Below are 25,738 nucleotides of genomic sequence, written 5' to 3' on the forward strand. Positions count from 1 at the left end.
TTAAAATTTCAAACCCAATGTAGTTTCTTCAACGCGCACCTAATAATATAGAATTCTAAGATGAATCAATGACGTTTTCCACATTGTAATATTATTATCACTTTTGTCATTATCTTAAACGATTATTCCCAGCTGATTACATTCTTATCTATAAAAGTGTCAAGAACATCAATAATAGATGAACTAACAGTCTTCGAAAGCCGAGTACCAACCCATCCGAAGGAAGAAGACAAAAATTATATCTTCTTATTGACCAATTACACAAGTAGAGTGTCTTAATTTTATTTTTCCATTTTTATATTTGGTGTATGTTAATAAATGACAAAAAACGAAAACGAAAAAAGAACAGAACCATTGTTTAATTATTTCGCCTTGCGGGAAAAACACGTCCAAGCGACAAAAGCATTGAGTCTCATTCACACAAAACGCGCATCGCAGGCCGCGTGATTTTGGTGAGACGCATGGATCATCATCATACCTGAACGCTGGACGCGCGTTCGCCAAACACCAATTTCGTCCTGGCGTCTTGTGGACGCACAAAATATTGGGCTTTGATTGCGATCTGTGGGCCCATTTATTGACTAAAGCCACAACACTTGAAGGGGAATCTTTAGGATGATGACAATTGTTCATGAGTATGACATGTTTTTAAAAAATCTCTATTCATTGAAAAACAAATTTATCTACATCAAATTTGTACGACTTGCTTATTTTAAATAAACCATATTCTAATGCGTTTACAATGAATAGGTTTCGAACTTTTTTCCACAATTTTGTTGCGAATATTACAAACACTAAACCACCATGAATTTTGTTGATTGAATAAAAACCACCATGAATTTTTTTTTTGTTTTGGGAATCTTTACTAGCTAATTTGTTGGCAAAAGAATCCCAAGAATCTAACTACCAGATACTACTAGATAGATATTTTCATAAATAAATACAATATTTTTTTTTGTTGTTTTCGAAAGCGTTATCTCAATCAATAACCGTGACTACTATCGATTATTTACTTGTGTTCGTTACTATCTTCACATTATTATCGTTTATTAAAAAAAAAATTAATATTTTGACGGTACCTTAATTGGGTATATAACTCGATAAATGGGACAATATGGAAGAGCACAACACGGGCACTTCTTTCTGAAAAGTCCCAACACTTTTTATTCAGGATCTCACCAAACAAACAAACAAAGCAAACCATCTCTCTCTCTCTCTCTCTCTGCTTACTTTTCCTCCACCACCGTCGTTCTCCGCCGCAGAACCGTCGTCATTCGGAGAATCAATCTCACCGGAAAATCCGAGTACGATGGGGAAAGGCGGCGCGCTCAGCGACAGCGTGATTAAGAAGATCGTCCTCTCATACAGCTACGTAGCGATATGGATCTTCCTCAGCTTCACCGTAATCGTCTACAACAAATACATCCTGGACAAGAAGATGTACAATTGGCCATTCCCGATCTCTCTCACCATGATCCACATGTCCTTCTGCTCAACCCTAGCTTTCCTCCTCATCAAGGTCTTCAAATTCGTCGAGCCTGTCTCAATGTCTCGCGAAACTTACCTCAGATCCGTCGTCCCAATCGGAGCATTGTACTCTCTCTCCCTCTGGCTCTCCAATTCCGCCTACATTTACCTCTCCGTCTCCTTCATCCAGATGCTCAAAGCCCTCATGCCAGTCGCCGTTTACTCCATCGGCGTTCTCCTGAAGAAGGAAGGGTTCAAATCTGATACTATGGTTAACATGCTCTCGATCTCCTTCGGTGTCGCAATCGCCGCCTACGGCGAGGCTAGATTCGATGTCTGGGGTGTGATTCTCCAGCTCGGTGCGGTTGCTTTCGAGGCGACTCGTTTGGTTTTGATTCAGATCTTACTCACTTCCAAAGGAATCACTCTTAATCCAATCACTTCTCTCTATTACGTTGCTCCTTGCTGCTTGGCTTTCTTGTTTATTCCATGGATCTACGTTGAGTTTCCGGTTCTCAGGGACACATCTAGCTTCCACTTCGATTACGCTATCTTTGGGACCAATTCGTTCTGTGCGTTCGCTCTGAATCTTGCTGTGTTCCTTCTGGTTGGGAAGACCTCTGCTTTGACCATGAATGTTGCTGGTGTGGTTAAGGACTGGCTCTTGATCGCTTTCTCATGGTCTGTGATTAAGGACACTGTGACACCAATCAACCTTTTCGGGTACGGGATCGCGTTCTTGGGAGTTGCCTACTACAATCACGCGAAATTGCAGGCCTTGAAGGCTAAAGAGGCTCAGAAGAAGATTCAGCAAGCTGATGAAGAGAGTGGTCGATTGTTGGAAGAGAGGGAAGGAGATGGAGAAGGTAAGAAGAATGAGTCTGAGAACTAAATGAAAGAGTTTGTTTTTTTGACTCAGAATCAAAGAGAAAAATGGACATAATTGGTTGAATAAGAGCATGGAATGGAAGACAAGTATTATTGATTATACTGGTTCTTATGAGAATCTGAGGTTCCTTTTGATTTGCTCATAGGTAGTGATGTCATAACTTCTTATTGCTTTCTTCTTCGTTTTTTTTTTCTTTTTCTTAAAGCTTTTTCTCCTTTCGTATTGTTTTCTTCAAGCTATTTATGATTACAAAAATGGTGTTACAAAAACCTCTGTTTATGGGTTTTCTACTGAAATTATTGAAAGTTTCAGTATACTTGTGGATGGTAGATTTTGTGGATCGTCTTTTCATATCCACTGCTAACGAACTTCACATCTTAACAACAAAGGCAAAAAGAAAGGGAAATAGACATTTTGTTTCAACCTATTTTTTACAATTATAGATTCCCATAGTTCCCAATAGATCCACATAGCTCAGAAGACTAACTTCGTCTCTAAAGACTCCATGGAAACGTAAGCTACATAAGTACAATAGATAGAAGAAACCTGAGACAACATAACTGGGCGCCTTTTTTGTTGTTGTTGTGTCCTTTTAAGAGCATTGTCACTTGTTGCTGTTGCTCTTCTTCAGCTCCTCATTTTCCACACGCAGTTTATTAATCTCTGCCTGAAGAAAGCTTATCGTCATTTCTGCATTCGTCATCTGAAGCTTATACGTCTCTCCCTCCACAGCCATCTGTTGCTTCTCCTTCTGCAAATGGTTGATCAGCTCGGTGGAGGAGGAACTTGTAGGTACCATTTTAGCAACTGGTTCTGGTTCGCTCACTTCCAGCGTGGAGGAACAATGGTTCTGATGAGTGGTTTGGCTTGAGTTATTGTAGCTTCCAATAGAGTCGATTTGGCGCTTGCGTTTGTATTTGATCATGAGAGGAAATGGAACTTCTTTGTTGACGACACAAAGTGCTTGCGTCAGTGGCTCATTATTATCGTCCTGATCAACTATTTTTGGATCGTCATGGATCTCAAAGTAGGCGGGCTCGTTGAGGTCAATGAGGCTCTTGCTCTGCGAGTGGTTTTCCTATAACAAAACTAACAGTTACATGAGAATTCAATGAACTAAAACAAATCTTGATTGAATAACCGAAATGCTTCGCCTTATCACAGTAATCTCAAAAAACAAAAAAACCATGAAAATCTCTCTCAATGGACTTAACTAAACAGGAACAACACTTGGAACACAGAGTTTGCATAAGTCTAGCTTTTAAACGTTTTCTGCAAAAATAAAAACAGAGTAGTGAGAAGCAACAAACCTGAGGAATCTCGTTGCTTCTATTGGCCTGCACAACGCTTGGAACAGGAGCTCTTCCACCATCAACATCATCATCCCAATCTTGTTCCGAGAAGGGCGCATATATGCAGCCACCAGGTCCCAAGTCGTTTCCCTTGCGGAACAGTCTGCACAGCACATACGCATCTGTCTGCATCCGTAAATACAAAGTCACAGGTTAGGCTGAATCCAGAATCAAAAGAGATGATCCAATCCACAGCTCAAGTGACATCCAAGAGAATCTTAGAGAGAGAGAGAGAGAGAGAGAGGGAGAGAGAGAGAGAGAGAGAGAGAGAGAGAGAGAGAATGATTCACCTCAAGGCCTTGCTTGTTTTCAACGAGGCGATACTCATGCATCACCCAATTGGTTCGCAGACAATTTGGAGCACGGCCACGGTGAAACACAAGACTCTTGATCATACCGATTAGCTTTTGTCCGCTCTTGATTTTTCTGTCCCTTCCAGTTTTTTTCCAGTAGCCTTCCTTTGTTGCTCGGTTCATTCGATCACTGTTTATGTACCTCTTTTCCAAGGAACTGAAGAAGAACCATTCTTGGTCCTTTGTCTTCAGCTTCGAATGCCCTGAAACAAATACAAAATCTACTTAAAAGACTTAACCTCAAATTGCATTTCCTGCAACCAATTCCAGAACACGACATAAGCTCGTTTTTGACGCATTAAAGAGTCAATCTTGATTGTTTGACAGTTTAACTTAAGAATAGCAAATGCAAAAGCCAAGAAATCTACAGCAGAAAATTCCCAGAACCCTTTGAGCTAAAAACCCTATCTCTTAGAGAGAGAGAGTTAGATTACTCACACAAAACATATTGATTAGAAGACGAAATCTAAAACAGAAGAATCCCAAAATCAAAAGTCAAGAAACAGAGGAAGATTAAACCCGGAGAAATCAAGAGAACCTGGTAAGTCAGAGGGATCGTGCTTGTAAACATCGACTTCCCCAATCCAATCGAAACTCATGGGTTTGCTCTGACTCGGATCCTTAACCTTCTTCGTCAAGTAGTAGCTAATGAGTTCTTCATCGCTTGGATGAAATCGGAAGCCAGGTCCGAACGATGTCACCGCCGCAGCATCATTACCCCTCGCAGTCGTCGGAACTGTCTCCGACGCCGGCAAAGCCCGATCAGTCATGTAGTCGCGACTCACTAAAATCCGTACTTGTTCCTGTATCACAATGCGCCTCTCTCTCTCTCTCTCTCGAGTAGAGACGAACAGAAAGAGTTGATAGATGGGTTTTAGATTTCACGGAGGAGCAAGAAAGAAACGATAAGCCCTAGAAAAGAGTAGCTTAGATCGCAAGAAAGTTGGTTTCTTTCGCAGTCTTATAAACGACTACCATTTCGGATTCGCGTTTCTATTTCTTGTTTTCTATATTTCAAATTCTTTTTTATTTAATTTATTTATAAGTATGCATATTTCTAAGTTTTCTAATTTCGTACTCTATAATTCTTCACTAGAAACCCTAGAAACTGTCTCGCTAGTAGCGGGCTGTTACACTTACTTGTCGGTTCCCGCGGTTTTTTTCTAGATCAGGAGACCAGCTTTTCCGTATAAGTTGGATTTTTATTTTCTTAACTAAAGCCCAATCACTATTCGGGAACAACATTGATTACAGAGGTTTTATTAAGGCCCATTATTGGCCTTTTATTTCCGAACATATCTCGACCGTCTATCAACTTGTTAAAGTTACGGTTGATAAATAAAAGTTCCTTAAACCCGTAACCATTAATTTGACTAACCCGTTCGCCGTTTCGAACCCCAGAAATAACGAGAAAAACCTCTCAAAAACCCTAATCTACTTCTTTTCATCCTTCTTCTTCTTCCCGAGCGCTCACTCTCTCTTTATCTCTTTCTCCTCTTCCGCCTACAGATTCATTGCTGGAGTTGTATTTCTCTGACATCCACTTCTTTCTTCTCCGTCTCCTGCGCCTGGTATGTGTGAGCTGGTTAGCTCCTTGTTAATCTCTAAGTTGAATTATCATGTTTTGGAGCTATTGGTTTAGTTAGTGAAGCATTTTTTTCAACGGAAATCAGTTTGTGTGTGAAATTTGTTTTCTTTTTCATGGACTAGAATACACTAAATCCATTAATTTCTTACTCATTAGGTAGATTTTCGTTGTGGATTGATAAGGAAGAAATGAAAATCGGGATCTTTTTCCAGTTTGGTGATACTAATGTATGTATTATGTACGCATGTATTTGATTGTTTGCGTGAAACGATTTACAGGGGAAAGATGAATTTGGTGAACATTAGGGATGTATTGACTTCTTTCAGTCCTGCTCTAGATTATCTCGCTCTTAGCACCGGAGATGGCCGTATCAAGGTACCTTTAGTTTTCTTCTGTTATGGCTCATATTTCTTATTCCTGTTCAATTTGTCGGGATTTTCTATTCAAAGGAAATATTTTTTTTTGATTAATGTAATTTCTTTCGACATTGTATAGATTTGGGACACTGTCAAGGGTCAGGTCCAAACAGAGTTTGCTGATATTGCATCTGCCGAAGGCACCAACATATATACCAAGGTTGGGAAAGGCCACTTCTCGGTTGATTATACGTGCATGAAATGGTTGTCCCTGGAGAAAAAGGTAAAGATACCTTTTTTATTTATTTTGTTATCGCCTTGCGGCGTAGATTTAGTTTGTGAATTCGTTGTTTATGTTGACAACTAAACTTAATTCTTGTCATTTGCAGAAGAAGAGAAAACTTGGAACTTCCATATTGGTATTAGGAACTGGTGGAGGAGATGTTTTAGCACTTGATGTGGCTTCTGGTCAGCTGAAGTGGAGAATAAGTGACTGTCATCCTGGGTGAGATTCTTTGTAAACTTGACATTCTACTATTTGTTTATCTCACTGGCTAGGTAGTTACTCTCTTTACGATTCTCTGTTATATTTCCCCCTTTGAAGCCCCTTTACACAGTAGAGTTTTTGACAGTTATCAATGTGTTTGTTGTCTTGTTCAGTGGTGTCAATGCTGTTTCATCTTCTACAAAGGCCTCCTGCTTATACACCGGTGGTGCAGATGGGATGGTTTGTGAAATTGATCCCCATAGTGGAAATCTGATCAGAAAGTTCAAAGCTTCAACAAAAGCTGTTTCGTCTTTATCTGTTTCACCAGGTGCGTCTCTGGAGATGTATTGCTTCCGTTGGTTTCTTCAAATATCTTTTGAATGGTCGAAAAGCCTACAATAAGTAATGTTGGGAAAGTTCTGTTAACATGCATAAGCTGGGACATGTACTTACCAGCTGATAATGTTTTTGCTTTGTTTTGTTTCCTCCTAATTGTAGATGGAAAAATATTAGCCACTGCATCTGCTCAGTTGAAGACTTTTAATTGCTCTGATCTCAAGAAATTACAGAAGTTTACTGGTCATCCAGTGAGTACCTGTACTATTTTTCAGCAATATTTGTATCTACCATGTTTTATTGTTAGGAGGCTGCCTCTATTTCAAATATTAGACGGTGGTTAACGGTTTTTAATGTTATATAGGGAGGTGTGCGTTGTGTGGCTTTTACTGAGGATGGAAAATACGTCCTCTCATCTGCGGTTGGTGAAAGGTATATTGCACTGTGGAAAACAGATGGTCCTAAGAAGCAGTCAGCTAGCTGTGTCCTTGCCCTGGAACACCCTCCCGTGTTTGTGGATAGTTGGGGTGAAACTGATGAGAAAGGTTTATACGTTTTGGCAATTTCAGAAATAGGGGTCTGTTATTTTTGGTATGGATCGAATGTTGAGGAACTATGCAATGCAAAACCTACAAAAGTCGCATTAGCAACTGAAGATTCTTCGCTTAAACGTCACAAGGGATCATTGCCTGTAATCTTTGCTGCAAAATTACAAGGCATTTTGAAGCCTGGTTCTGCGCATGCATTTATTGCGTCTGGATTGCTGGTGAAACCATCATTTCAGAAAATGGTGTTGCAGTTTGGCAACGACCTGGTGCTGAATGCCTCTAAGAATGGGATCCTTCTCCCCATAGCTCAGTCAGTTTCCAAGTCCAAGAAGGGGCAAGGCGTGCAAAATAAAGGTATCTCCTATGGGCTATACCCTTGACTAAATCATGAAACTTCCAACATATTGATTAGGCTGTGTTTGTTTTGTATCATTGTATTGCGAAAATCAAATTGATTATTTTATTTGAGATTTCCAGTAGTGTTAACTGTTTAACATTTCCCTTCCTTTCGATTTCCATTTCTCTTCCTTTGGTGTCAATAACAATGGCTGACTATGATTTTATATTTGTATAGTTACAACACTAGATCGTGCACATGCGGAGGATGCTTTGTTGCCAATTGCAAGAGTTTCTGATCTGCACGAGAAAAAGAGTGTACAACCACACTCATCTGATAAGGATACAGACATGGCTGACCAAAGTCAAGCGGGTGAGTTTTACATCACGGTACTGAAGTTGACTATCAGACCTCTCATTAACACAATCATCATACCAATGGAGATCGTTTGATTGTTTTGGTTATTTTAATATATATACACAGATGCTTCAGTGTCAAAACTGCTGTGGCCTTTTTGTTCATTCTTTTTTGTTTTGAAATTTCAGATCTTGTAGAAACATTTAGCATGGAGGATAGGTTGAGATCATTAGGGATACTTAAAGGTACAGATGAATCAAGCAATCTTTCCTATGCTTCAGTAGTTGATGGAATTGATCTTGAGGCTTATCTACCACCAAAGAAGGTATTTTTCCTTTCTGGATGCTCAGTTCTTTGGCATTTTTACATATTTCTGTAGAGATTTTTCTTTGAATCTACCAATCATAGTCATTAATTTTTGTACTGGCAGTTAAAGTCTGCTGTTTTGTCAATGGCACCCTCTACTGCGTTCAAGACTCTAGAAGCTCTGGTTCTTATGTGGCAGACAAGGTTGGTTTTCTGCTTTGCTCGTTTGCTATAGACGCAGTTGTCTCATCTGTGCTTACTATTGAAGTTTTTACCATTGGAAAATAAGTTAGCGCTTAAAACCCAAATGTTCTTCTCTAACCTTTTTCCCCGAAAAGTGTTCTTCTCTACTAAATTAGCGTTTTCGTTTATTCTTCAGCTACGACAAATATTTAAATCTGCTTGGTGCTTTGGTCTTAACACAGTTGCATTTATTTCAACAGGGGATGTGGTGGGAAGTATCTTCTTCCATGGATATACAGTATAATGGTGAATCACAGTCATTACATCATGTCCCAAGAACCAAAAAAACAACAGCTGCTTAATACATTGCATAACGTAAGAGATAAGACTTGAGCCAAAGATTTTGGTTAGTTCTGTAAAATATGCTTGGTTTAACTATGTTATACTGTTCTTCCAGATTACCAAGTCCCGAGGAACAGCTCTTCAACAATTACTACAGTTATCTGGTCGCTTACAACTTGTTACAGCCCAGGTTACATATCAATCATCTTCTTAATTAATTATCGACTTGGTAATTAGCATACATGGCTATTTACTTTTCAATAAAACTTTTCTTTTATGGCAGATCAATAAAGCTGCAGGGAATCAGAGTCAAACAACAGGTCATGATCAAGAGAGTGATGAAAGTGAGGATGAGGAGGAAGATGTTGAAGATCATTTCTATACTGAGAATGATAATGAATCTGAATTAAGCAGCGACGATGGAAAGGATAAAGGTAATGGTTTTTTTTGTTACTTTTCCGCATGTTGGTTTGTGATCAAAATGTTTTATCTAAATCTTGCCCTACGGTTTTTACTTTCAGATGATACCTTGATGGAGGAGATATAATGTGTGAAGATTAGAGAAAGGAGCTTTGCTTCTTCTCACGTTTTTGTCTTTTTGAGTTACTAGAATTTGTATTTTTGAGCCGAAGAGTGTTTACTCATTGCACAGAGTGATATTTACCTTTTTAATGCCAACAAAACAAATCTCTTTTCGTCAAGTAAGCAATACTTTTCTTAAAAAATGATTTGGGCACAGAACGAAGTTCCAATAATAATGAAATATTACAGATGAAACAAAACTTTGTTATTTGCTCTCTACTCGTTAGATGTTGGATTACGTTCAAAGACAAAGAGCTTAACATATGGGTTTACAAAAAATGTGCACATCGCTCTTACAAGCAGCAACATGACAAGCACAAGCAATGTACCAGTACAAAGAACAAAGGCCAAATCTTCTTCAGCCTCTTCAACACTAAACGTTACTTATTAGTGTACCAAAGCCTCTGCGAATCGGCTCGAGTCACATTCACATAGCATTTATTATTCTTTTCATCTCGGCTAATCTTCTGGGATCCGGTTCTTCAATTGCTCTCTCTGTCAGTACATGCTTTATGCGGCACATTGATCTCCTCACCTAAATTGATTCACATTTCTTTTCAGAACATTCATCAATTCTTCAACAACTTAAACCTAAACGAGAGAGATAATGCCGGCATTGTGTTACCTTGGGAATGCGTTCAGGGTTTGGAAACTGCATGTTCTGAGCTTGGAGCATCTGACGCTGAGTCATCAACATGTTCTTCTCTTTCAAAAGAACATACCACAGCTTCTGAAGATCATCCCATGACTTGAGACGCAATTCTGAAGCTTTCCAACCTCGGCCTAAAACACCAAAAATAGTCACAAACGTTCTTCAAAATCCCCATCAACAAAACAAACAATCCTTAATTTTAACATTACAACTTCCAAAATATTTCATCGCATAATCCAAAAAAAAAAAGATGCTCAAAGAGGGACAATAGTGTTACATGAGTAATCAAAAAAAGGAACCAAAAACATTCAAATGTAATTGGTTACAATCATTCCCTTAGCAGAGATCCTTAAGTACTCGTTCAATAAAGTACATTCTATGAACAATCCACAAGTACGCTACGGGGCCGATCTGAAGAAAGCATGTATAGTAAGAAGATAAAAAATACACAGTGAGAAAGAATGAAAAAACGCACCGTAGACAACAGGTTTGTCTTCGTCTTGGCTTCTGTCGAATTCGAAGAACTCTTCGAGAGGGTTTTTGGCTGTTGGAATCGATGAGGCAGCTGCTGCAGAAGTTGACTCTGATCTCGTGGTCGTGGATGCAGCCGCCAAGAATCTCCTCCCGAGAAATCGCGTGAGAAACATGGTTTCACACAACAGTCCCTGCGAGGTTTCAGTTTATATAATCCGAAACTCCAAAGATCATCAACAACAACCAGAAAGACTCAGATACAAAGGAAAAAAACAATCAGAAAGGAGAGATTAAAGAGAGAACGAGATTGGAGAATGAGGAAGAACTTTGGTGATGTACAGTATTGATCGATCAATTGAGATGTGTCGGCAGCAAAAAGTTAAGATTTTCGATAAGAAGAGGAAACCGGAAAAGACATGAACCTGAATTGAGAGAAGCGAGTTCAGGGTTTAAGCGGAAATGACTTAATTCTAGGGTTTTCCATTATTAACACTGTAACAGTGGAGCAAGAAGACAATCTGGGTTTCACAGAATTTCCAGTTCTACCCCTGACGATTTAACAATATTGGAATAAACTACACATCCCAAAGAGACCGGATTTTGAATGTGAAAAACAGAGGAACATATTGTACAGTGTGATTCAAAAAGGCAGAGCAAAAAGATAAACGGAGATAAATTATTGTTAATTTTGCATCCAACATGGCCACTGCTCAAGCTGTCATCGTGCTCATCAACAACATCAAGGGACCTCCAAGAGTTGGAGTAGCCCACATGCTTCAACCTTCCAACCGTTATTATCTGAAGGAACATCAATTCTTTCCATTTGGAACTCAAAGACGAGCTCGCTCGAAGTCACCTTCGCTTCAAATTCGAATGTGTACAGATGCTCTGTTAAAACCGGTTTTATAGGCTTTGTCCCTTCTCTATACGTTAAATGGAAGTAATCATCAGGAGAATATTCATTATCGTCACCTTTATAAACCAGCAAGATGCAAGCCTTAAATCTCATGGATTTAGGAAGAGGCCTCTCTTTCAACTTAATTGTTAACGAATTCCCGCTAGTGGTCCGGTGAGTGAAGTACGGAGGCACTTGTCTACCTGGTAAGACCGCTTCTCCTCTACTCTGGATGATGAGGTCTCTTGCTTCTTGATTCAGTTTGAAGCAGTTGCCGAAGTTGAGACGAATCCTTGGATTGAGAAAGGAGAAATCCAGTCTCTCCAGGGACTCGCAATTTTCTGCATCAAGCGTTGAGAAGGAATCTGTAAACTGTGGGAGTGATAATTCTTGTATTTCTGTATTGCTCAAGTCCAGCCGTGTGATTCTTTCAAGAGCATGAGGCAATTCCTTGAGGTTTTCAAAGTACGACATAGAGAAGTCAGCAAGACGAGGCCACGACCTGATCGAGGGAGGCACTTGTTCAATTGCTGTTCCACTGAGCCTGAGACGTTTAACGTTTGTGGAAATCTCAGGAAAACTTTTCAACATCGAGCAATCCGTGAGATCAAGTACCTCCAAAGATTCCAAGTTGATGTTGGTGGGCAGAACCTCTAGCTTACAGCATCCTTTTAATCTCAGTTTCTCCAACTTGTGAAGGTTTCCAATAGAAGAAGGTAGTTCCACCAGACTTGAGCAATATCTAAGGTTCAAGTCGGTTAGATTAGTGGCATTTCCAATAGAAGAAGGTAGTTCCACCAGACTTGAGCAATGTTCAAGGTTCAAGTCGGTTAGATTAGTGGCATTCCCAATTGAGGCGGGCAGCTCCAACAGACTTGAGCAACGTTCAAGGTTCAAGACAGTTAGATTAGTGGCATTCCCAATTGAGGCGGGCAGCTCCACCAGACTTGAGCAATAATTAAGGATCAAGTCCTTTAGATTAGTGGCATTTCCAATAGAGGCGGGCAGCTCCAACAGACTTGAGCATCTACGGAGATTTAATCGTTGGAGATTGGTGGCATGCCCAATAGAGGAGGGGAGTTTGGTCAGACTCGAGCAATTTGTAAGAATCAAATCCTGCAGATTGTAGGTATACCCATTGGTGGAAGGGAGCTTCACCAGGCTATAGCAGCCATTCAGATACAGTGTCTTGAGGTTAGTGACAGTTGAGAGATCAGGAAGCTCCTTCAAGTATACAGAATTACTCAAATCCATCCACTTGAGATTTCGAAGCGACTGTACATTCAAATAACAAAAAACACCGATTAGAATCATCACATAAACACCCTTCCAATCAAAAACGGGAGTGGCAAGATCAGTCTGCTTTTTTTCGAGTTAAAAAGACTCTGCTAATAAACAAAATGATAGATTCGAAATAAATCAAAATTACTTACTTTAACTCCTTCCCACAACTTCTCAAGCTGGCTGTCTGCCAGAATTAGTTCGACAAGGAACTCCACGTTCACAACAGAAGGCAAACATTTCATCGGGAAATATCTCCACTCTAGGAATCGAAGTTTACGAGATATATATTTCAGACCTCGCGGTAGATGCAATTTGTTGCGACCAGGACCACGAGCGCTAGAACCCCAGAATGTGTGAATGTCTAATCTTAAAAACTGGAGATTAGTCATTCTTTCAAAGGCTCTCTCGCTTATATCTATATCGATATCTCCGCTGTTGCAGTAGCAATTTATGCCGATGACACTTTTACCACCCTGCAAAAAAAAGGACCAGACAACAACAAAAAATTGTTGAGATGGTTAGTTGTCAAATAAACAGAATTTGTAGGTAGCAATGCAGTCAAATACTAATGTCAAAACTTACTGCTGCATCATCAGTCAGTACTTCAGAAATATCTCTTTTATCGACCAAAAACCGGCGCTGTCCAGGCTCGTCAATAGATTGTTTACGAACAATATCCTTACCAAGTTGTCCTAGCAAACTATGCATATCTATCCAATACGAGTGCCCAGAACGCCTCCAATTCTTCCGCCACTCGATAGATATGAGAGATTTCTCAGCTAAGACGTTAAGCCTTTGCCTCACTTCCAAGAACTTCTTCCCAAGATACGCTTCCATTCTCTCAATCTCTGCATGATTGAAAAAACATGCTATATGAAGAAATAAATCTTTATCTTCCTCATCTAAAGCGTCATAGCTGAACTTCAAAATGCTTTGAATATCAGGGCTTAGGCTACTCTTTAACTTCGGTATTGAACTTTTCCACTCTTGCTTGGACATTCCCCGAAAGTAGGAGCCCATAACCCTTAGCCCTAAAGGGAGTTTACCAACAAGTTTTGTGACTTCCCAAGCTAGCTCCTCAAAACCATCTTTAGGGGATTTTTGACCAAAAGCATACATACAAAAGATTTGGAGAGCCTCATCAGTTTCTGGGAAATCCACCTTGTATATATGGCTAATGCCATGTGCTCTAAAAAGACTTTGATCTTGTGCTGTAATGATAATTCGACTCCCAGGACCAAACCACCAAGTCTCTTTCGCCATCGCATCTAGTTGTACTAGTTGGTCCACGCCATCAAGAACGACAAGAACTTTCTTGTCTTTCAACCTATTTGGGACAACTCCCAAATGAGAAACCTCCATATCCTTATGGTTGGTTATTCGAGACATAAACTGCTGTTGTAATTGCAACTTCGTGCTGTAGTCATCAGAACAAGGTCTTGTATAGTTTGCTTTGATGTTTTCCATGAAGACACTCAGTTGAAAGCTGTTGGAGAGTTGGTGGTATACGACTCTAGCGATCGTGGTCTTCCCAATCCCAGGAGGACCCCAAATCCCAATCATCCTCACCTCATCTGATTCTAGGCATAACAATGGTTCCATCTTTTCCAAATGAGCTCTCATCCCAACTAACCCGTCGAAATCACTTGATGATATGGAGTTATTCAACATGTTCGAAATATCAGTGGCGATTTTCTTGATCATGGCCACTTCATTATCCCTAACAATGGGGGATATAAATACATCCATTAGAATAATCATGGAAAAATCACATACATTAAATAAAAATTGAATTTCTTGGAAGCTACAAGTGTATAGAGCAAGTGGGAATCAAAAGAACGAACCAGTTGTTTGAATGATAACCAGCGATTGTTGCCACTTTTGCCAAAGCTTGTCTCCATCTCTCAGTGTCCTCCTTTTTTTTACCAGAACAAGTTTTTCTAAAGACTCTACCAAAATCTCCTGTCAGCTTTTTAACATCAGATGGATCCACTTTGTAGAAAATGGCCATCACAGTTTGACCCAGCTCTTCTCTGCACTTCATAATCTCCACCAGTTCGTCAAGACACCATTTTGAAGAAGCGTAGTTCCTTGAGAGCAAGATGATTGCGATCTTAGACCCTCTAATCGCCCTTATGAGCTCAGGACCGATGGATTCTCCTCTTTTGATCTCATTATCAATGAAAGGAGTGATTCCGTTTCTTTGAAACTCCATCTGAATGTGACTGAGAAAATCTCTGCGGACATCTTCCCCGCGGAAGCTGGGAAAGACATGGTGTGTCCAGATGCGAGAAGAAGAAGGTGGAGGAACTGATGAAGGGGACAAAGAAGAAGAAGGAGAAGGAGATGAAGAAAAAGAAGAATCCTTTTCTTTGTTATCTTTTCGATGGAATCTGAGTTTTCTCAAAAGGGTAAAGCATCCTATTGCAGCAGCAACAGTGGTAAGGAAAAAAGAAGAATCCATTAATTAGTATGATGGAAAGAGGATCAATATTACAGAGCTTTTTCTTGTCGTCAATATTACAGAGCTTTAAAGGGAGCTATGTGGACGAAGAAATCATAAAGAGGCTTTGTTTATATTGAACACAGAACGTTGACTCCGTTGACTTGGAAAGTTGAATTTGCTGCTGGTTCCTTGATATTTCCTCACAGAAAATTCCTTGAACATTTCCTCACAGAAAATTACAAGAACGACAGTCATAGAGGTCCCTACAAGAGAGGAAGCTTAGAAATATGAGATCCAAGAAAATACACAACAAACCTTTTTTTTTTTGTAACAAAACAGTCAAACGAAAGAATCTAGAACCAGAGATAAAAAAAAACCGAGCTTCCTGGAATTTAATAAAGGAACGCAAAAGTATCAAAATACTTGCATGGACGAGATTTAAAACACCATCTTCGTTTACTAAATCGTGGCCATCCTGATCGACTTGTTTATAGTCTGTAATCGAACATTCAATATCGAAAAGCATAGGGGCAAAAGTCGTAAATATCCAAAAAAATTATCAGAGTTAATTCGGGAGTCATCATACCACAGATAATAACAACATTAGTTTTGAATTCAGAAATTCTAACTACAGGAGAACTCGGTCTATAATTTTGCGGTTTTGGCTCTCTCACATCCCATACAATATTTAAATATATTTATAATAATACAATTCCCTGTAAAATATTATCCACAAAAATAGAACAAGAACAAGAAGGGAGATCAAAGGCTTGCATCAGCATTAGAAGCACCTCCTCCTCTCTTGTTTCCTGTTGTGTTCTTCAGGATCTGCACCCAAACAACTCATATCTTGTTAGATAGAAAAAGAAAAAAGACATTATTACCGCACAAACACAAAGAATCTAACTTTGCATTCTCATCTTTTCCACCAATAGAACAGCAAAACCATAGGCTAGCAAATTAGATTTATCATAACAAGATAAAAGCATCCATATAGATCACAGTGAGTGAGAATTTTAAGAACCATTGAAGAATCTACATACCTTTAAGAAATAATCTCAAGCTTTACAATAGCTTCTTAATCCTCTTGATCTACTTAACTAATTGGTCAATGAATCCTAGGCTTGCGAATTCATGATATTTTGACAGCAATGTGATATCTTAAACGAAAATGTTCAATCATTGACATTAGATGGAAACGTACATGTCTAAGCATCTGGTTCTCGTTCTGCAAAGTAGAGAGTCTTTCTTCAAGTTCAGAGTTTTTGTTCTCCAAGTCTTTCACTCTGTTTTCCAACTCACTCAAGTAAGCTTTTTTCCTCTCTCTTGCTTGCTGTGCTGAAACTCTATTCCTCAACAACCTTTTTCACCAAAATTACGAAATAACCCCAACACGCAACCTTTATTAACCACTATAATGAAGGGTAAAAATGTAATATTAGGTGAAGAAAAAAAAACACCTCTTCAGCCGCTTGGTCTCTTTCTCCGCCGGACTCCTCCCTCGCTTCCTTTGACTTTCTCCGACAGTTGTCTGTGTCCGCTCCAGACCTGTCGCCGATCCAGATTCCCGGCCGGAGGTTTCTTTTCCGGCAGCTTCTCCTCCAAACTCAGGCACTCGCCGTATCTCCTCGTCGCTTTCTATTCCTGAGACGGAACAAAAGAGAGAGAATTTAGGCGAAAAGTTTGAGACTTTTAAGATACAACTGAAGTGACAGATCTTCTCGATCTCGAGAATTATGTCGGCGAGACTAAAAAACTGCGGACCCAATTGTGAATTCAAATAGACGGGAATTAAGTCAATATCCAATGCATGGGGCTGATATTCAATGAGATCAGGCGTTTGGAGAGGAAAAAAAAATCGAAAATTAGTTGAAATTTTTACCTTCTTTGATATCCAAATGCGGAGCAGAGCTTGAAGATCTTTCGCTGCTTGATGGTAGAGAGCTTGCAGCTAAAGAGCTAGTCGCTTGTTCCTGCATTTTCTTACTTTATGAATCTCCTTTTAAGGTTAGAGAAAGTGTGGGATTTTACAGAAGCTGGTGATGAAGATAGAGAATGAAAAGAGCGGGACTTGGGATTTTACAGAACTGGGAAGAAGAAGAGAATCTAATTGCGAGTCATTTTGGGAAGGAGTAGAATAGTGTGGCCACCGCCGTCAGATCTGAGGAGAATCGGACGGATATAAACAGTAAATCGTGGTCAAAGATGAGCCTTGAGGAAATACGAGGATCCAAAGGCAAATGAGATGGTAACGTGGACAGCGAATAGTCGTCGGATCTGCTCAGCATCGCACGGTGAATAATGGAAAAGCGTATAAGAAAAAGTGGACCCCATGTCTGTCCTCGACAGAGAGTTTGGCCCTAGTTCTTTCATTCTGCCACATGGCCCACGCCTGGGCCACTGTTTTCAAAATCAAAACTGTTTACATATGAAAGTAAATTTTTTTTCCTGGTCGAAATATGAAATAATTTATTTATGTATTTTGTGCTTCATGAAGAAAACGAAAAAAAAAAAACTGTTTACATATGAAACTGATATATCAGTTTATTACACATTACTTGGAAAATTGGACATAAAATTTCAGTAAAGATAAACCAGAAAATGAAATCTAAGAATCCTATAAACTCTTAGCTTAACATATAAGCCCCACCATTCGATTGAATCTACAAAATATGAACATTGAACACACCTCTTATAACCAAAAAATGTCCTTGATGACTATGTTGATCTGAAAGCAACTCATTGCCCATCTCGCTATAACATTGAATCAAACCGGAGCTTGATATGGAGCTCGCTTCTCTGGAACCCCGTCCTCTGCTCGTCTATCTTCGAACCACTTCAAAACTCGCTTCCTCGGAAGATTTGTCACTTGAACAATGCTGCTAACCACAGCATTCTATACACACCATTCAAACATCCATAAAAATCTATATGAGATAGAACATTCCACTAACACAGAATTAAATCCAAGTGTTAAAAGGAACAATCCTTACAGTGGGTCGTTTTGATCTTCTGTAAACTTTTTCTAGTGTTTCAATGTGAGCTTTCTTCACTCTTTTCTGAGCAGACCATCTCTGTTGCATCACATGGACTGCTTCGTCTTTTACTTTTTCCTCAGGTTCGACCGCAACAACATCTTCAGATGAATCCACAGGAATTGGATCAGGTGATGAGTTTTCAGGTGCTCTTACAGGCGATTTTTCATCTGGCAGTGTAGCGCTTAGCATCAGAAGCTTCGGAGGCGGGTCACGTAGCAATTCAATAACATAAGCCCTGTCAAGACAAAGCTCTGCTGCCAGATTTTTAATCTGCAAATCACAACAAAACCATCCATTAGCAATGATGTATTTGAATCAGAAGTTTAACCCGTTCTAGAGGAATTGCTATAAAGCACAATAGTCCAAAAACTATGATTTAAACACTGTGTTCAACATCTATTTTCAAACATGAGCTTTGGATGGAATGAAACTTACACTAGTTTTACGGCGTCCAGATTTCAATGCATAAGCCAATCTTCTAAGCTGCCAATTCTTCAGCTTAGCAGGTCTTTCATCTTCTTCGATGTCATCATCCTCGCTGTCATCGTCATCCTCATGATCAACAACATCGCCAGTAGCTGAACCGAACAAGTCGATGCCATCAATATCATCACCACCACCCAATGCTTCAGCTAACTCTGCTGCTAGTGCATCTAAGTCTTCCTCGCTTATCTCCTCATCATCTATTGACGCTTTATCATTATTCAAATCTTCTTCCAGTAGATTAAAAAGTGCCTCAAATGGATCATCCTCCTCCTCACCTCCTCCATTATCATCTCCCTCGAAACTTTTCTGCCAAAAAAACAATGAAATCGAAGGATGATACAAAACCAAAAAGCGGCAACTCTAATTCATGAATTCACCCATTTCTTCTACTGGCGATTTTTGCTAACTTAGTGTATTAAAGTTCCAGAAAAATCAATTTTTCACGAGACACAAACTAATGATTATGAGTTGTGTCATTTTCTTACCTTTTTGTTCCTCTTCGGGGAAGAAGAAGACGAAGCTGCGAATCCCTTCCGGCTCTTCCCACGAGCAAAAACAAGTAAAGAGCGAGAAGGACGATGATTAGGAAGAGACAGAACGCAAGGACTAGCGTTCTGATTCCAAAACAGAAATCTCTTGGCGGATAAATCTGACGACGATGACAACGGCGGAGAGTGAAGTTGAAAGGCGACGCCGGGAGAAGATAGAGCAAACACCATAGCTTTTATCATCAAACTGTTTGCTGTTTTCAGCAGAGGAAGGAAGTGGATTTTATATGCATCCGAGAAAACGACATCGTTTGTCCCTTAAAGATCGAAAAATCTGATGCTGTTTTGTGTGTACAATATAGCAAAGCGTGTCGTTTATAAAGTATTTTGTTTCTTTTTTTTCTCGTTCCTCGTTATCGGCTGGATACAACGGGTCCACTCTGTCTCTCTCTCCTAGAGAAGAAGCTGATCTCTCTCTCTCTCTCCAAATTATTTTCTTTCCGGGCTTGATAATGGCGAATCCAGCGCAATCAAAGGGATGGATTAAGAACTTGCCTTCGATAGCTTCACGGGTTTACTTCCTCTTGATCATCCTCCAGATCCCTCTCTTCAGGTAAATTGATAATAGAGCAATCTCTCACCTGCGAAATTCGAACACTAATGTTTTCGCATGTATTAGCTTCTGGATCTCTAGATTAAGAAACTGCAAGCTCATTTTCGTTGCTTAGTGATCGACTTGAAGTAAGAGCAAAATTGATTAAACTGACCTTGAAAAAGAGGTGCTTATTGTTTTGAGTTTGAACTTGGTCATTAGATTAGGCTCGTAATTCCATGGATCATTCGTTACTCGGTTGTCTTTCTTGTTAATCTGACTTGAATCACAATCTTAATCTTAAAACAGGGTTCCATGTAGATCTGGAATGTGTATGTCGCCAATCCATGTGACATCATCTCAGTTGATTTCTAGTGAGATCTTTCCTGTTCCGGTGATCAAGGCTCTCCTGTACCCTGGTGCTATTGTCAATGGTCTTGCCACGAACATGACGTTTCCAAAGTGGGAAAATGTGTTTGATATTTACAATCTCACCAATGTGAAAGAAGCTTCTGCAGTGACCGATCTTCAGCGCCTAGAGGTTTGGTTCCAAGTTCATTCTCACATTTCTGATTCTTTAATACCAAATCTCCCCATGTTTCATAAGCACTCTTATCGTTTTTTTTTTGCTTTATATAACCACCGGTTACTAACCCAATTGTTTTGGCCAGGTTCTTGCAGGGAGCTATTTTTCTGTAGCTGGTGCGTTTGTGGGTTTGCTAAAGCCCGGTAGGATGAGCATGTTTGGGTCATTGCTACTAGTTTGGGGTCTTGTCAAAGAAGGGATCTTAGGGAAGCCAGTGAATACCGACCCAACCAGAACCGTTTATGTGTACCCAACCATGGTGATTGCGATGATCTGCGCCTTCTCTATGATAAAGTATGACTTGAAGAAAGCCACAAGGGCCGCTCCTGCTCGCCCCATTGCTAAACCTCTAATGAGCTCTTCGAAATCTAAGCTGAAGTGAGTTTTGAACGTGCAGTAGGGCTTGTTTTCTTGTCTTTCCTGCAAATAGCGTGATAGGAAAATGACTCTACAGTCTTCACCGTGTTATTAGCACTCATGTATCCTGAGTTTTGTGAGTTGTTTATTTTGTGTACTCTACTCCTTTTTCAGCAATTGAATTCTTAGTTTTCTTCCCTTCTCAAAGGCTAGACCGATCGTCCATTAGACGGACTAGTGGAGGACTATAATAACTAGTCTAGGGGTTTGTAGTGAACTGTAGCTGTAACAGAGATGATCTAAAACTTAGATGCGATGGATTCATGAGGATGGTAACTTCAATATCTTCAACTCGGAGATAAGATCGACGGGTTATTTGGGAAGCCAGTGATGGTCATTGATGTCGTGGTAATCGACAACCAGAAGATAAGTCTGCGACCTGACTATTTCCACAATTCGTGGTCAGTTCCTTCTGTTCTGGCTGCTTTTGCTCTTCGCCTTCTTAACTCAGCCTGTAAGCACTATCTTTGTCCCTCTACGCTGCCGTAGATTTGTGCATCTAAGGGGTCATCACTTACTAAACAAAAGTATGATGAATCTAAACGTTCCCATATGTATATAGCATTGTGAAATCAGAACAAACAACATAACAATCCAAGCCATGATACATGAATCATATATATATTTATTACTTTTCTCTATCCATTTTACAAGAGTTCTTAGGTACAGAACCTCGAAGCTTGGGATAACTAAATTCCATAACCTTTATTAAAGGTAAGGTGAAGGTACCTAAATGTGACAAGTAGTGGCCTATAATCACTAGCGCCACACGATAGCTACAGAAAAACAGACAGATAACTAGCACAGAAACAAACACCGGGAAATCAAAGGTGAAACCAAATGTCTGAAACTAGGTACTTGATCACCGGGCTTGGTTATGCTCAAATTCATCTTGAGAAAATTGATGCGGCTCTTTTGGGAGATTTCAGCTTTGCCACGCTCATAAACTATTCCAAGTCATGTAGAATTAGAACCAGTTTCAACAATCCGTGACTTAACGGTGTTTTGTAGAGTAACTTACCTTTGGTTGGTTGTATTTCTCACGGGTTGCAGTGAGGGTACAGCCACTGGTGTTGAGCTGCAAATCTTCTATTGCGAGTACTGCGGTTTTCAGCTCGGCTACCTCATATCTGGTGTAGTGCTGCAGAGTAGGGTTCTGTAACCAATAGCATTCTTTTATCAGCAAACACACCAAAAAATAAATTCTTTATTCAAGATTCAAGAAACATGACTAACCCAAGGATGCTCAGTTTGGTCGAGTGTCCATCTGGCTAGGAAAACAGCTGAAGCAGCAACTAGTGATGGCAGGAACCTTAGGAAAGTGTATTCCACGAGTGTCAGCTCGGCGAGATAGTTTGCTAAAAACTCCAGTTCAACGAGAGGCGCCTGCATAAATTATAAGAAAGAAGGAGGAACAAAATCAGAATCCAAGTTTCCATAGTACTGAGGATTAATGGCGAATGGATCATTGTTCAATACCTTGTAAGAAGCTTGAGCTGCTCTAATGAACCGCCTGACAAACATAGTGTTGAGGTAAGTTGAAAAATGAGTCATACTGTTTTTGAACTAATTTAGGAAGATGTGGTGATGCATATAGTTGTGCCATTAGTATTTACCTCAGAAAGGTTTTGGTTGTAGGAACTGATAATTTAAAGTGCACAGAATTTAGAACTTGAATCTCCATGCTCAGCACCTGAAACACAGTTTCTAATTTGTTTATTTTTATCAAGAATCTATATACATCGAAGACACCAATATATGTGTAATTTGAATGTTTATTACTTCTGTTCTCGTGTATGTATTGGCCGTAATGAAGCAAAACTCCTCGACCGGCGGTGCACAAAGCTCTTCGTATTTTCTTCATGGGTTCAACAAAAAGGTACAAGGTGAGAAAAGTTTTAATGTTTCTCTACTTAACAAGTATACTTATATTTCACTTTCGCGTTATCCTTGGGATGGAAATGCTATTCAACAGAATCGCGTTACTATAACTTGGAAATGACACACAAAAAAAAAACAACAAAGCGGGGACTTACGAAGCTATAAGCATGCAAGTGACACCAAGGAGCTGGAGTCTATGCCTTTGAATGCAACTACTGGACAGAAACCGATCAATAAGATTCACTGTAAGGTAAAACGTATCTGGAACCAGCTTGTAGTCTTCAGAAACCTGTAAGAAGTATCACAGAGTGTGAAAAATGTTACTCAAACTGCTTGAAATAGTATGTTAAGTTTGTGCTCGAAAATTTCAAGGAAGGCTATGTATAGGCAATGTTCAGTATCCTGTTCAATAAGAAACATGATAAAGTAATGCCTTTATAAATATATGTGCTAAGTTTGAAGGAAACTAACCTCTACAAGCCAGTCAATCAGAATCCTTCTCATGCCTGGGTCGATATCTCGCTGCACAAGCTCCATATAATTAGCCAGAGGTCGTTGTTGAAGCTGCAGGAAAAGAGGGGTTATAACTCCGAAGTCTTTATATGAAGTTGTTATATCGAGATTATTATTTACAGGAAGTTAATAGTGGAAAGATGTAAATCAAATATTTCGATCATGTAATATGATACCTCAGCAACATGTATGTTCTCGTATATGTCAGCAGCATAAAAGCTGCAAAACTGGGGATCTTTGACGTTAAAATCGATATCTACAACTTGGAGAAAATCCATGACATCAGATCCGCCTTCTTCTGCACAATCCAGTAAAAGACACATACCTTGAGTAAGTTTGAGAAATATACATTTTTGGTATAGAATTTACTTGTTTCAACCCTTAACAGCACAAATTTGATCGGAACTGCTACTAAAATTTCAGCAATTTGGAATTCAATGCTTGAGCAAGAGTTTACGAGGAATTAACAAGACCTCGGGATTGAGGAGAGTGAGGAGTCTATCATTATATTAACTAACAATGCAGTACTTACGTTGCTCAGTAATTTCTTCATCTTTAGAGTTTGAAACAGAAGCATTTTGGGATTCAGCCATCATGATCTTGGACAAATCTTCGGCTAGTTTTGATTTTTCTGTATGCATATCTACCAGAATTTCCATGGCGACATTAGCACCTTCCTTTGCTGCTTTTTTGGACTCCTTTACACATTTTCTGTTAACCTGCAACGTGACCTCGATCAAATGAAGCTGAAAGGGAAGTTTGAAGGCTATAACCAACATAAGATATACACCAACCAAGAAAATGAAAACATATCATCTGAAATCTATACCTTAATGTTGCCTCCTTCCAGGAGGTGTGAATAAATATTTTCTGAAGTATTACTCACATCCTTAAGTACCGCACGCCTCTTTTGCTGATAAACCAAAGGCAGGAAGATTAGAGAGTTTGGCATCATCTACTGCAATTCGTTTATGACTTTCAACAATAGCATGTTTCAGTACCTGTTTGAAAGATGGTTTTGTTGGAGGTATTACTCCTCCCAAGGCTTTTTTAGCTCGTGATCTCGTTATTCGTACAAAATTTCCCTGAACATCTGAAGTAGAGACATTCTCTTTGTTTGCGTTTGGATGCATCGAAGAAGAGCAATACATAATTTAGTCAAATAGCCAGGGGTTTAGCCAAGCCTGCAGAGCAAAGAGATTAATCAGTGTTCAAATGCAGCTTAAATTTCAGGAAGAAACAAGCATATGATGGATAACAAAACGATTTATTCATACTCAAATTGTGCCACAGATCTCAATTTCATACAATCCTGAATATTTGAGTAATGTCAGCTTAAGCAAGCAACCCAGCTAAATTACAGCTAGTAATCATGTGTCCACCACTTATTCTTCATCAGAGAATCATATTTTTCAAGCTAATAAACATTCGAAACCGAAATTATTACGCAATATTCTTCACAATAGCATGCAAATACTTAAGAGGAACGATGACTTTAACACACAATGAGCCAAGAGTACACACTCGTCGCAGTAAAACAAAGAGAAAGGATCTCAACAATTTCGATTTCGAGTGCTTACCCATGGCCTGGATACCGAGTAGGCATAAGCTACTACAAGCGTAAACAACAAAGAGGGATCATCGCTCAATCGCAAGCAAAAAATCATTCGCCAGAAAGATCGACCAGCATAAATCCCAAACAATGATCAAGTCCGATCGATCAAAACAAAGAGCAACAAGCTACGATTCCAGAAACTGATACGGAAAAACTCAGAAAATCGAGAAACAACCCAAAAAAACAAGTGGTGTGCAGACGAAACGTGATGATACCTGGCTCGGAAAATCGGTTTAGGAATTTCTGAAGAACCTCCAATGGCGGTACAGAGAAGCTCACTGAAAATAGAGAAACGCTCCAGAGAGAGAAGCAGCAGCGAAAATGGGAGACAGTAGAGAGAGAGAGTGTGTTGAAATATGTGTAGGTGGGGAGAGCGGAGAGGAGCGGGGAAGCGACTGAGTGAAAGGTACTGTTTCAAAATTCGGATTTTCGGGATAAAACAAAAATCAAAAATCTTTTCTATTTTCCTGACCAAAAATAATAATAAAATTAAATATACTTTCTATTTAGAAAAAACGCGATTTTTGAATTTGCTTTTTCGGGAAAACATATTTTCTTTGGTAAAATATCGTAATTACGTTTTGTATAACTTGGTCTTCGTTACTATACGCGGAACAGTGCAACTGTATTTTCTTTTATTTTAATTTTCCTGTGAATTATATATATCATCTAGCCATCTAGGGAAATTTGTTTTCTTCTTAAGAATATACAAATCACAATATCAAAACACGTAGATAAACAGTCAGCGTTGGCTAAAAAAAATGAGACATTCCTTTACATTTTGATCATTGAATTTTGAAAATGTATAAGTGAACTAAATATAGAACTAATTACATTCAACGTTGTTTACAGGTATGGTATGACTACACGAATTTATTCAAATATGTG

The 25,738-nt window shown here is 39.3% G+C and overlaps 9 protein-coding genes across 10 annotated transcripts; 3 read left to right on the forward strand and 6 right to left on the reverse strand.

Moving 5' to 3' along the window:
* Nucleotides 1–1,129: 1,129 nt before the first annotated feature.
* Nucleotides 1,130–2,685, forward strand: LOC18019021 (probable sugar phosphate/phosphate translocator At5g11230). Its single transcript, XM_006399559.2, has one exon. It carries the CDS (start codon nucleotides 1,310–1,312, stop codon nucleotides 2,357–2,359), a length of 1,050 nt encoding a protein of 349 aa, XP_006399622.1. The 5' UTR covers nucleotides 1,130–1,309; the 3' UTR covers nucleotides 2,360–2,685.
* A 275-nt stretch (nucleotides 2,686–2,960) lies between these two features.
* Nucleotides 2,961–4,831, reverse strand: LOC18019022 (NAC domain containing protein 50). Its single transcript, XM_006399560.1, has 4 exons — nucleotides 4,600–4,831; nucleotides 3,999–4,264; nucleotides 3,667–3,834; nucleotides 2,961–3,434 (listed from the first exon to the last, which is right to left on the reverse strand). The coding sequence occupies exons 1-4, from the start codon at nucleotides 4,829–4,831 to the stop codon at nucleotides 2,961–2,963; spliced, it is 1,140 nt and encodes a 379-aa protein (XP_006399623.1).
* A 675-nt stretch (nucleotides 4,832–5,506) lies between these two features.
* LOC18019023 (WD repeat-containing protein 43) lies at nucleotides 5,507–9,591 on the forward strand. Its single transcript, XM_006399561.2, has 14 exons — nucleotides 5,507–5,632; nucleotides 5,928–6,024; nucleotides 6,145–6,288; nucleotides 6,395–6,510; nucleotides 6,666–6,820; nucleotides 6,991–7,079; nucleotides 7,193–7,730; nucleotides 7,951–8,085; nucleotides 8,259–8,395; nucleotides 8,501–8,580; nucleotides 8,820–8,934; nucleotides 9,017–9,091; nucleotides 9,185–9,335; nucleotides 9,423–9,591. The coding sequence occupies exons 2-14, from the start codon at nucleotides 5,935–5,937 to the stop codon at nucleotides 9,446–9,448; spliced, it is 1,851 nt and encodes a 616-aa protein (XP_006399624.1). The 5' UTR covers nucleotides 5,507–5,632; nucleotides 5,928–5,934; the 3' UTR covers nucleotides 9,449–9,591.
* A 33-nt stretch (nucleotides 9,592–9,624) lies between these two features.
* LOC18019024 (39S ribosomal protein L47, mitochondrial) lies at nucleotides 9,625–11,215 on the reverse strand. Its single transcript, XM_024156808.1, has 4 exons — nucleotides 11,032–11,215; nucleotides 10,611–10,800; nucleotides 10,109–10,266; nucleotides 9,625–10,018 (listed from the first exon to the last, which is right to left on the reverse strand). The coding sequence occupies exons 2-4, from the start codon at nucleotides 10,780–10,782 to the stop codon at nucleotides 9,911–9,913; spliced, it is 438 nt and encodes a 145-aa protein (XP_024012576.1). The 5' UTR covers nucleotides 10,783–10,800; nucleotides 11,032–11,215; the 3' UTR covers nucleotides 9,625–9,910.
* Nucleotides 11,216–11,223: 8 nt separating this feature from the next.
* LOC18019025 (disease resistance protein TAO1) lies at nucleotides 11,224–15,310 on the reverse strand. 2 transcript variants are annotated; one of them, XM_006399563.2, is made up of 4 exons: nucleotides 14,633–15,252; nucleotides 13,371–14,508; nucleotides 12,938–13,261; nucleotides 11,224–12,779 (listed from the first exon to the last, which is right to left on the reverse strand). In XM_006399563.2, the coding sequence occupies exons 1-4, from the start codon at nucleotides 15,250–15,252 to the stop codon at nucleotides 11,349–11,351; spliced, it is 3,513 nt and encodes a 1,170-aa protein (XP_006399626.1). In that variant the 3' UTR covers nucleotides 11,224–11,348. The 2 variants fall into 2 exon arrangements, 1 of the variants encoding a protein (XP_006399626.1); XR_002899669.1 differs by lacking the exon at nucleotides 11,224–12,779 and having other exon boundaries at nucleotides 12,951–13,261; nucleotides 13,371–13,636; nucleotides 13,950–14,508; nucleotides 14,633–15,310.
* A 468-nt stretch (nucleotides 15,311–15,778) lies between these two features.
* Nucleotides 15,779–17,405, reverse strand: LOC18019026 (transcription factor HY5). The gene is made up of 4 exons (XM_006399564.2): nucleotides 17,117–17,405; nucleotides 16,695–16,878; nucleotides 16,439–16,595; nucleotides 15,779–16,062 (listed from the first exon to the last, which is right to left on the reverse strand). The coding sequence occupies exons 1-4, from the start codon at nucleotides 17,211–17,213 to the stop codon at nucleotides 15,997–15,999; spliced, it is 504 nt and encodes a 167-aa protein (XP_006399627.1). The 5' UTR covers nucleotides 17,214–17,405; the 3' UTR covers nucleotides 15,779–15,996.
* Nucleotides 17,406–17,733: 328 nt separating this feature from the next.
* LOC18019027 (protein OVEREXPRESSOR OF CATIONIC PEROXIDASE 3) lies at nucleotides 17,734–19,493 on the reverse strand. The gene is made up of 4 exons (XM_006399566.2): nucleotides 19,244–19,493; nucleotides 18,708–19,064; nucleotides 18,228–18,542; nucleotides 17,734–18,130 (listed from the first exon to the last, which is right to left on the reverse strand). The coding sequence occupies exons 1-4, from the start codon at nucleotides 19,487–19,489 to the stop codon at nucleotides 18,002–18,004; spliced, it is 1,047 nt and encodes a 348-aa protein (XP_006399629.1). The 5' UTR covers nucleotides 19,490–19,493; the 3' UTR covers nucleotides 17,734–18,001.
* A 168-nt stretch (nucleotides 19,494–19,661) lies between these two features.
* LOC18019588 lies at nucleotides 19,662–20,988 on the forward strand. Its single transcript, XM_006399567.2, has 3 exons — nucleotides 19,662–19,859; nucleotides 20,148–20,379; nucleotides 20,510–20,988. Exons 1-3 carry the CDS (start codon nucleotides 19,759–19,761, stop codon nucleotides 20,804–20,806), a joined length of 630 nt encoding a protein of 209 aa, XP_006399630.1. The 5' UTR covers nucleotides 19,662–19,758; the 3' UTR covers nucleotides 20,807–20,988.
* Nucleotides 20,989–21,529: 541 nt separating this feature from the next.
* LOC18019589 (cyclin-A2-2) lies at nucleotides 21,530–25,202 on the reverse strand. Its single transcript, XM_006399568.2, has 13 exons — nucleotides 25,066–25,202; nucleotides 24,237–24,419; nucleotides 24,065–24,148; nucleotides 23,768–23,954; nucleotides 23,412–23,533; nucleotides 23,194–23,286; nucleotides 22,878–23,011; nucleotides 22,624–22,699; nucleotides 22,458–22,534; nucleotides 22,321–22,354; nucleotides 22,078–22,227; nucleotides 21,863–21,997; nucleotides 21,530–21,788 (listed from the first exon to the last, which is right to left on the reverse strand). The coding sequence occupies exons 2-13, from the start codon at nucleotides 24,384–24,386 to the stop codon at nucleotides 21,729–21,731; spliced, it is 1,302 nt and encodes a 433-aa protein (XP_006399631.1). The 5' UTR covers nucleotides 24,387–24,419; nucleotides 25,066–25,202; the 3' UTR covers nucleotides 21,530–21,728.
* Between the last annotated feature and the right edge of the window lie 536 nt (nucleotides 25,203–25,738).

The sequence above is a fragment of the Eutrema salsugineum genome, unplaced genomic scaffold (assembly GCF_000478725.1).
Source record: "Eutrema salsugineum unplaced genomic scaffold, Eutsalg1_0 scaffold_2, whole genome shotgun sequence".
In the NCBI taxonomy this organism is placed as follows: Eukaryota; Viridiplantae; Streptophyta; class Magnoliopsida; order Brassicales; family Brassicaceae; genus Eutrema; species Eutrema salsugineum.

What these genes read in the sequence shown, in the direction of transcription:
- LOC18019021 (XM_006399559.2), top strand. Translation starts at nt 1,310, where the DNA reads ATGGGGAAAGGCGGCGCGCTCAGCGACAGCGTGATTAAGAAGATCGTC.
- LOC18019022 (XM_006399560.1), bottom strand. Translation starts at nt 4,831, where the DNA reads ATGACTGATCGGGCTTTGCCGGCGTCGGAGACAGTTCCGACGACTGCG. An exon ending in AAAACAAGCAAGGCCTTGAG is followed by an intron (nt 3,835 to 3,998) that starts GTGAATCATTCT and finishes TTACGGATGCAG; the next exon opens with ACAGATGCGTATGTGCTGTG. An exon ending in GAAGCAACGAGATTCCTCAG is followed by an intron (nt 3,435 to 3,666) that starts GTTTGTTGCTTC and finishes GTTTTGTTATAG; the next exon opens with GAAAACCACTCGCAGAGCAA.
- LOC18019023 (XM_006399561.2), top strand. Translation starts at nt 5,935, where the DNA reads ATGAATTTGGTGAACATTAGGGATGTATTGACTTCTTTCAGTCCTGCT. An exon ending in ATAAGTGACTGTCATCCTGG is followed by an intron (nt 6,511 to 6,665) that starts GTGAGATTCTTT and finishes TGTCTTGTTCAG; the next exon opens with TGGTGTCAATGCTGTTTCAT. An exon ending in TACAACTTGTTACAGCCCAG is followed by an intron (nt 9,092 to 9,184) that starts GTTACATATCAA and finishes CTTTTATGGCAG; the next exon opens with ATCAATAAAGCTGCAGGGAA.
- LOC18019024 (XM_024156808.1), bottom strand. Translation starts at nt 10,782, where the DNA reads ATGTTTCTCACGCGATTTCTCGGGAGGAGATTCTTGGCGGCTGCATCC. An exon ending in AGACAAACCTGTTGTCTACG is followed by an intron (nt 10,267 to 10,610) that starts GTGCGTTTTTTC and finishes TTGGTGTTTTAG; the next exon opens with GCCGAGGTTGGAAAGCTTCA. An exon ending in ACCCTGAACGCATTCCCAAG is followed by an intron (nt 10,019 to 10,108) that starts GTAACACAATGC and finishes GAATCAATTTAG; the next exon opens with GTGAGGAGATCAATGTGCCG.
- LOC18019025 (XM_006399563.2), bottom strand. Translation starts at nt 15,252, where the DNA reads ATGGATTCTTCTTTTTTCCTTACCACTGTTGCTGCTGCAATAGGATGC. An exon ending in TACTGACTGATGATGCAGCA is followed by an intron (nt 13,262 to 13,370) that starts GTAAGTTTTGAC and finishes TTTTTTTTGCAG; the next exon opens with GGTGGTAAAAGTGTCATCGG. An exon ending in AGTTGTGGGAAGGAGTTAAA is followed by an intron (nt 12,780 to 12,937) that starts GTAAGTAATTTT and finishes TTGAATGTACAG; the next exon opens with TCGCTTCGAAATCTCAAGTG.
- LOC18019026 (XM_006399564.2), bottom strand. Translation starts at nt 17,213, where the DNA reads ATGCAGGAACAAGCGACTAGCTCTTTAGCTGCAAGCTCTCTACCATCA. An exon ending in GCATTTGGATATCAAAGAAG is followed by an intron (nt 16,879 to 17,116) that starts GTAAAAATTTCA and finishes GTTCCGTCTCAG; the next exon opens with GAATAGAAAGCGACGAGGAG. An exon ending in GAGACCAAGCGGCTGAAGAG is followed by an intron (nt 16,596 to 16,694) that starts GTGTTTTTTTTT and finishes TTGGTGAAAAAG; the next exon opens with GTTGTTGAGGAATAGAGTTT.
- LOC18019027 (XM_006399566.2), bottom strand. Translation starts at nt 19,489, where the DNA reads ATGATAAAAGCTATGGTGTTTGCTCTATCTTCTCCCGGCGTCGCCTTT. An exon ending in CCCCGAAGAGGAACAAAAAG is followed by an intron (nt 19,065 to 19,243) that starts GTAAGAAAATGA and finishes TTTTTTTGGCAG; the next exon opens with AAAAGTTTCGAGGGAGATGA. An exon ending in GAAGATCAAAACGACCCACT is followed by an intron (nt 18,131 to 18,227) that starts GTAAGGATTGTT and finishes TGGTGTGTATAG; the next exon opens with AATGCTGTGGTTAGCAGCAT.
- LOC18019588 (XM_006399567.2), top strand. Translation starts at nt 19,759, where the DNA reads ATGGCGAATCCAGCGCAATCAAAGGGATGGATTAAGAACTTGCCTTCG. An exon ending in CTCCAGATCCCTCTCTTCAG is followed by an intron (nt 19,860 to 20,147) that starts GTAAATTGATAA and finishes ATCTTAAAACAG; the next exon opens with GGTTCCATGTAGATCTGGAA. An exon ending in CCGATCTTCAGCGCCTAGAG is followed by an intron (nt 20,380 to 20,509) that starts GTTTGGTTCCAA and finishes TGTTTTGGCCAG; the next exon opens with GTTCTTGCAGGGAGCTATTT.
- LOC18019589 (XM_006399568.2), bottom strand. Translation starts at nt 24,386, where the DNA reads ATGTATTGCTCTTCTTCGATGCATCCAAACGCAAACAAAGAGAATGTC. An exon ending in ACTTGCATGCTTATAGCTTC is followed by an intron (nt 22,700 to 22,877) that starts GTAAGTCCCCGC and finishes GAACCCATGAAG; the next exon opens with AAAATACGAAGAGCTTTGTG. An exon ending in ACCAAACTGAGCATCCTTGG is followed by an intron (nt 21,998 to 22,077) that starts GTTAGTCATGTT and finishes TATTGGTTACAG; the next exon opens with AACCCTACTCTGCAGCACTA.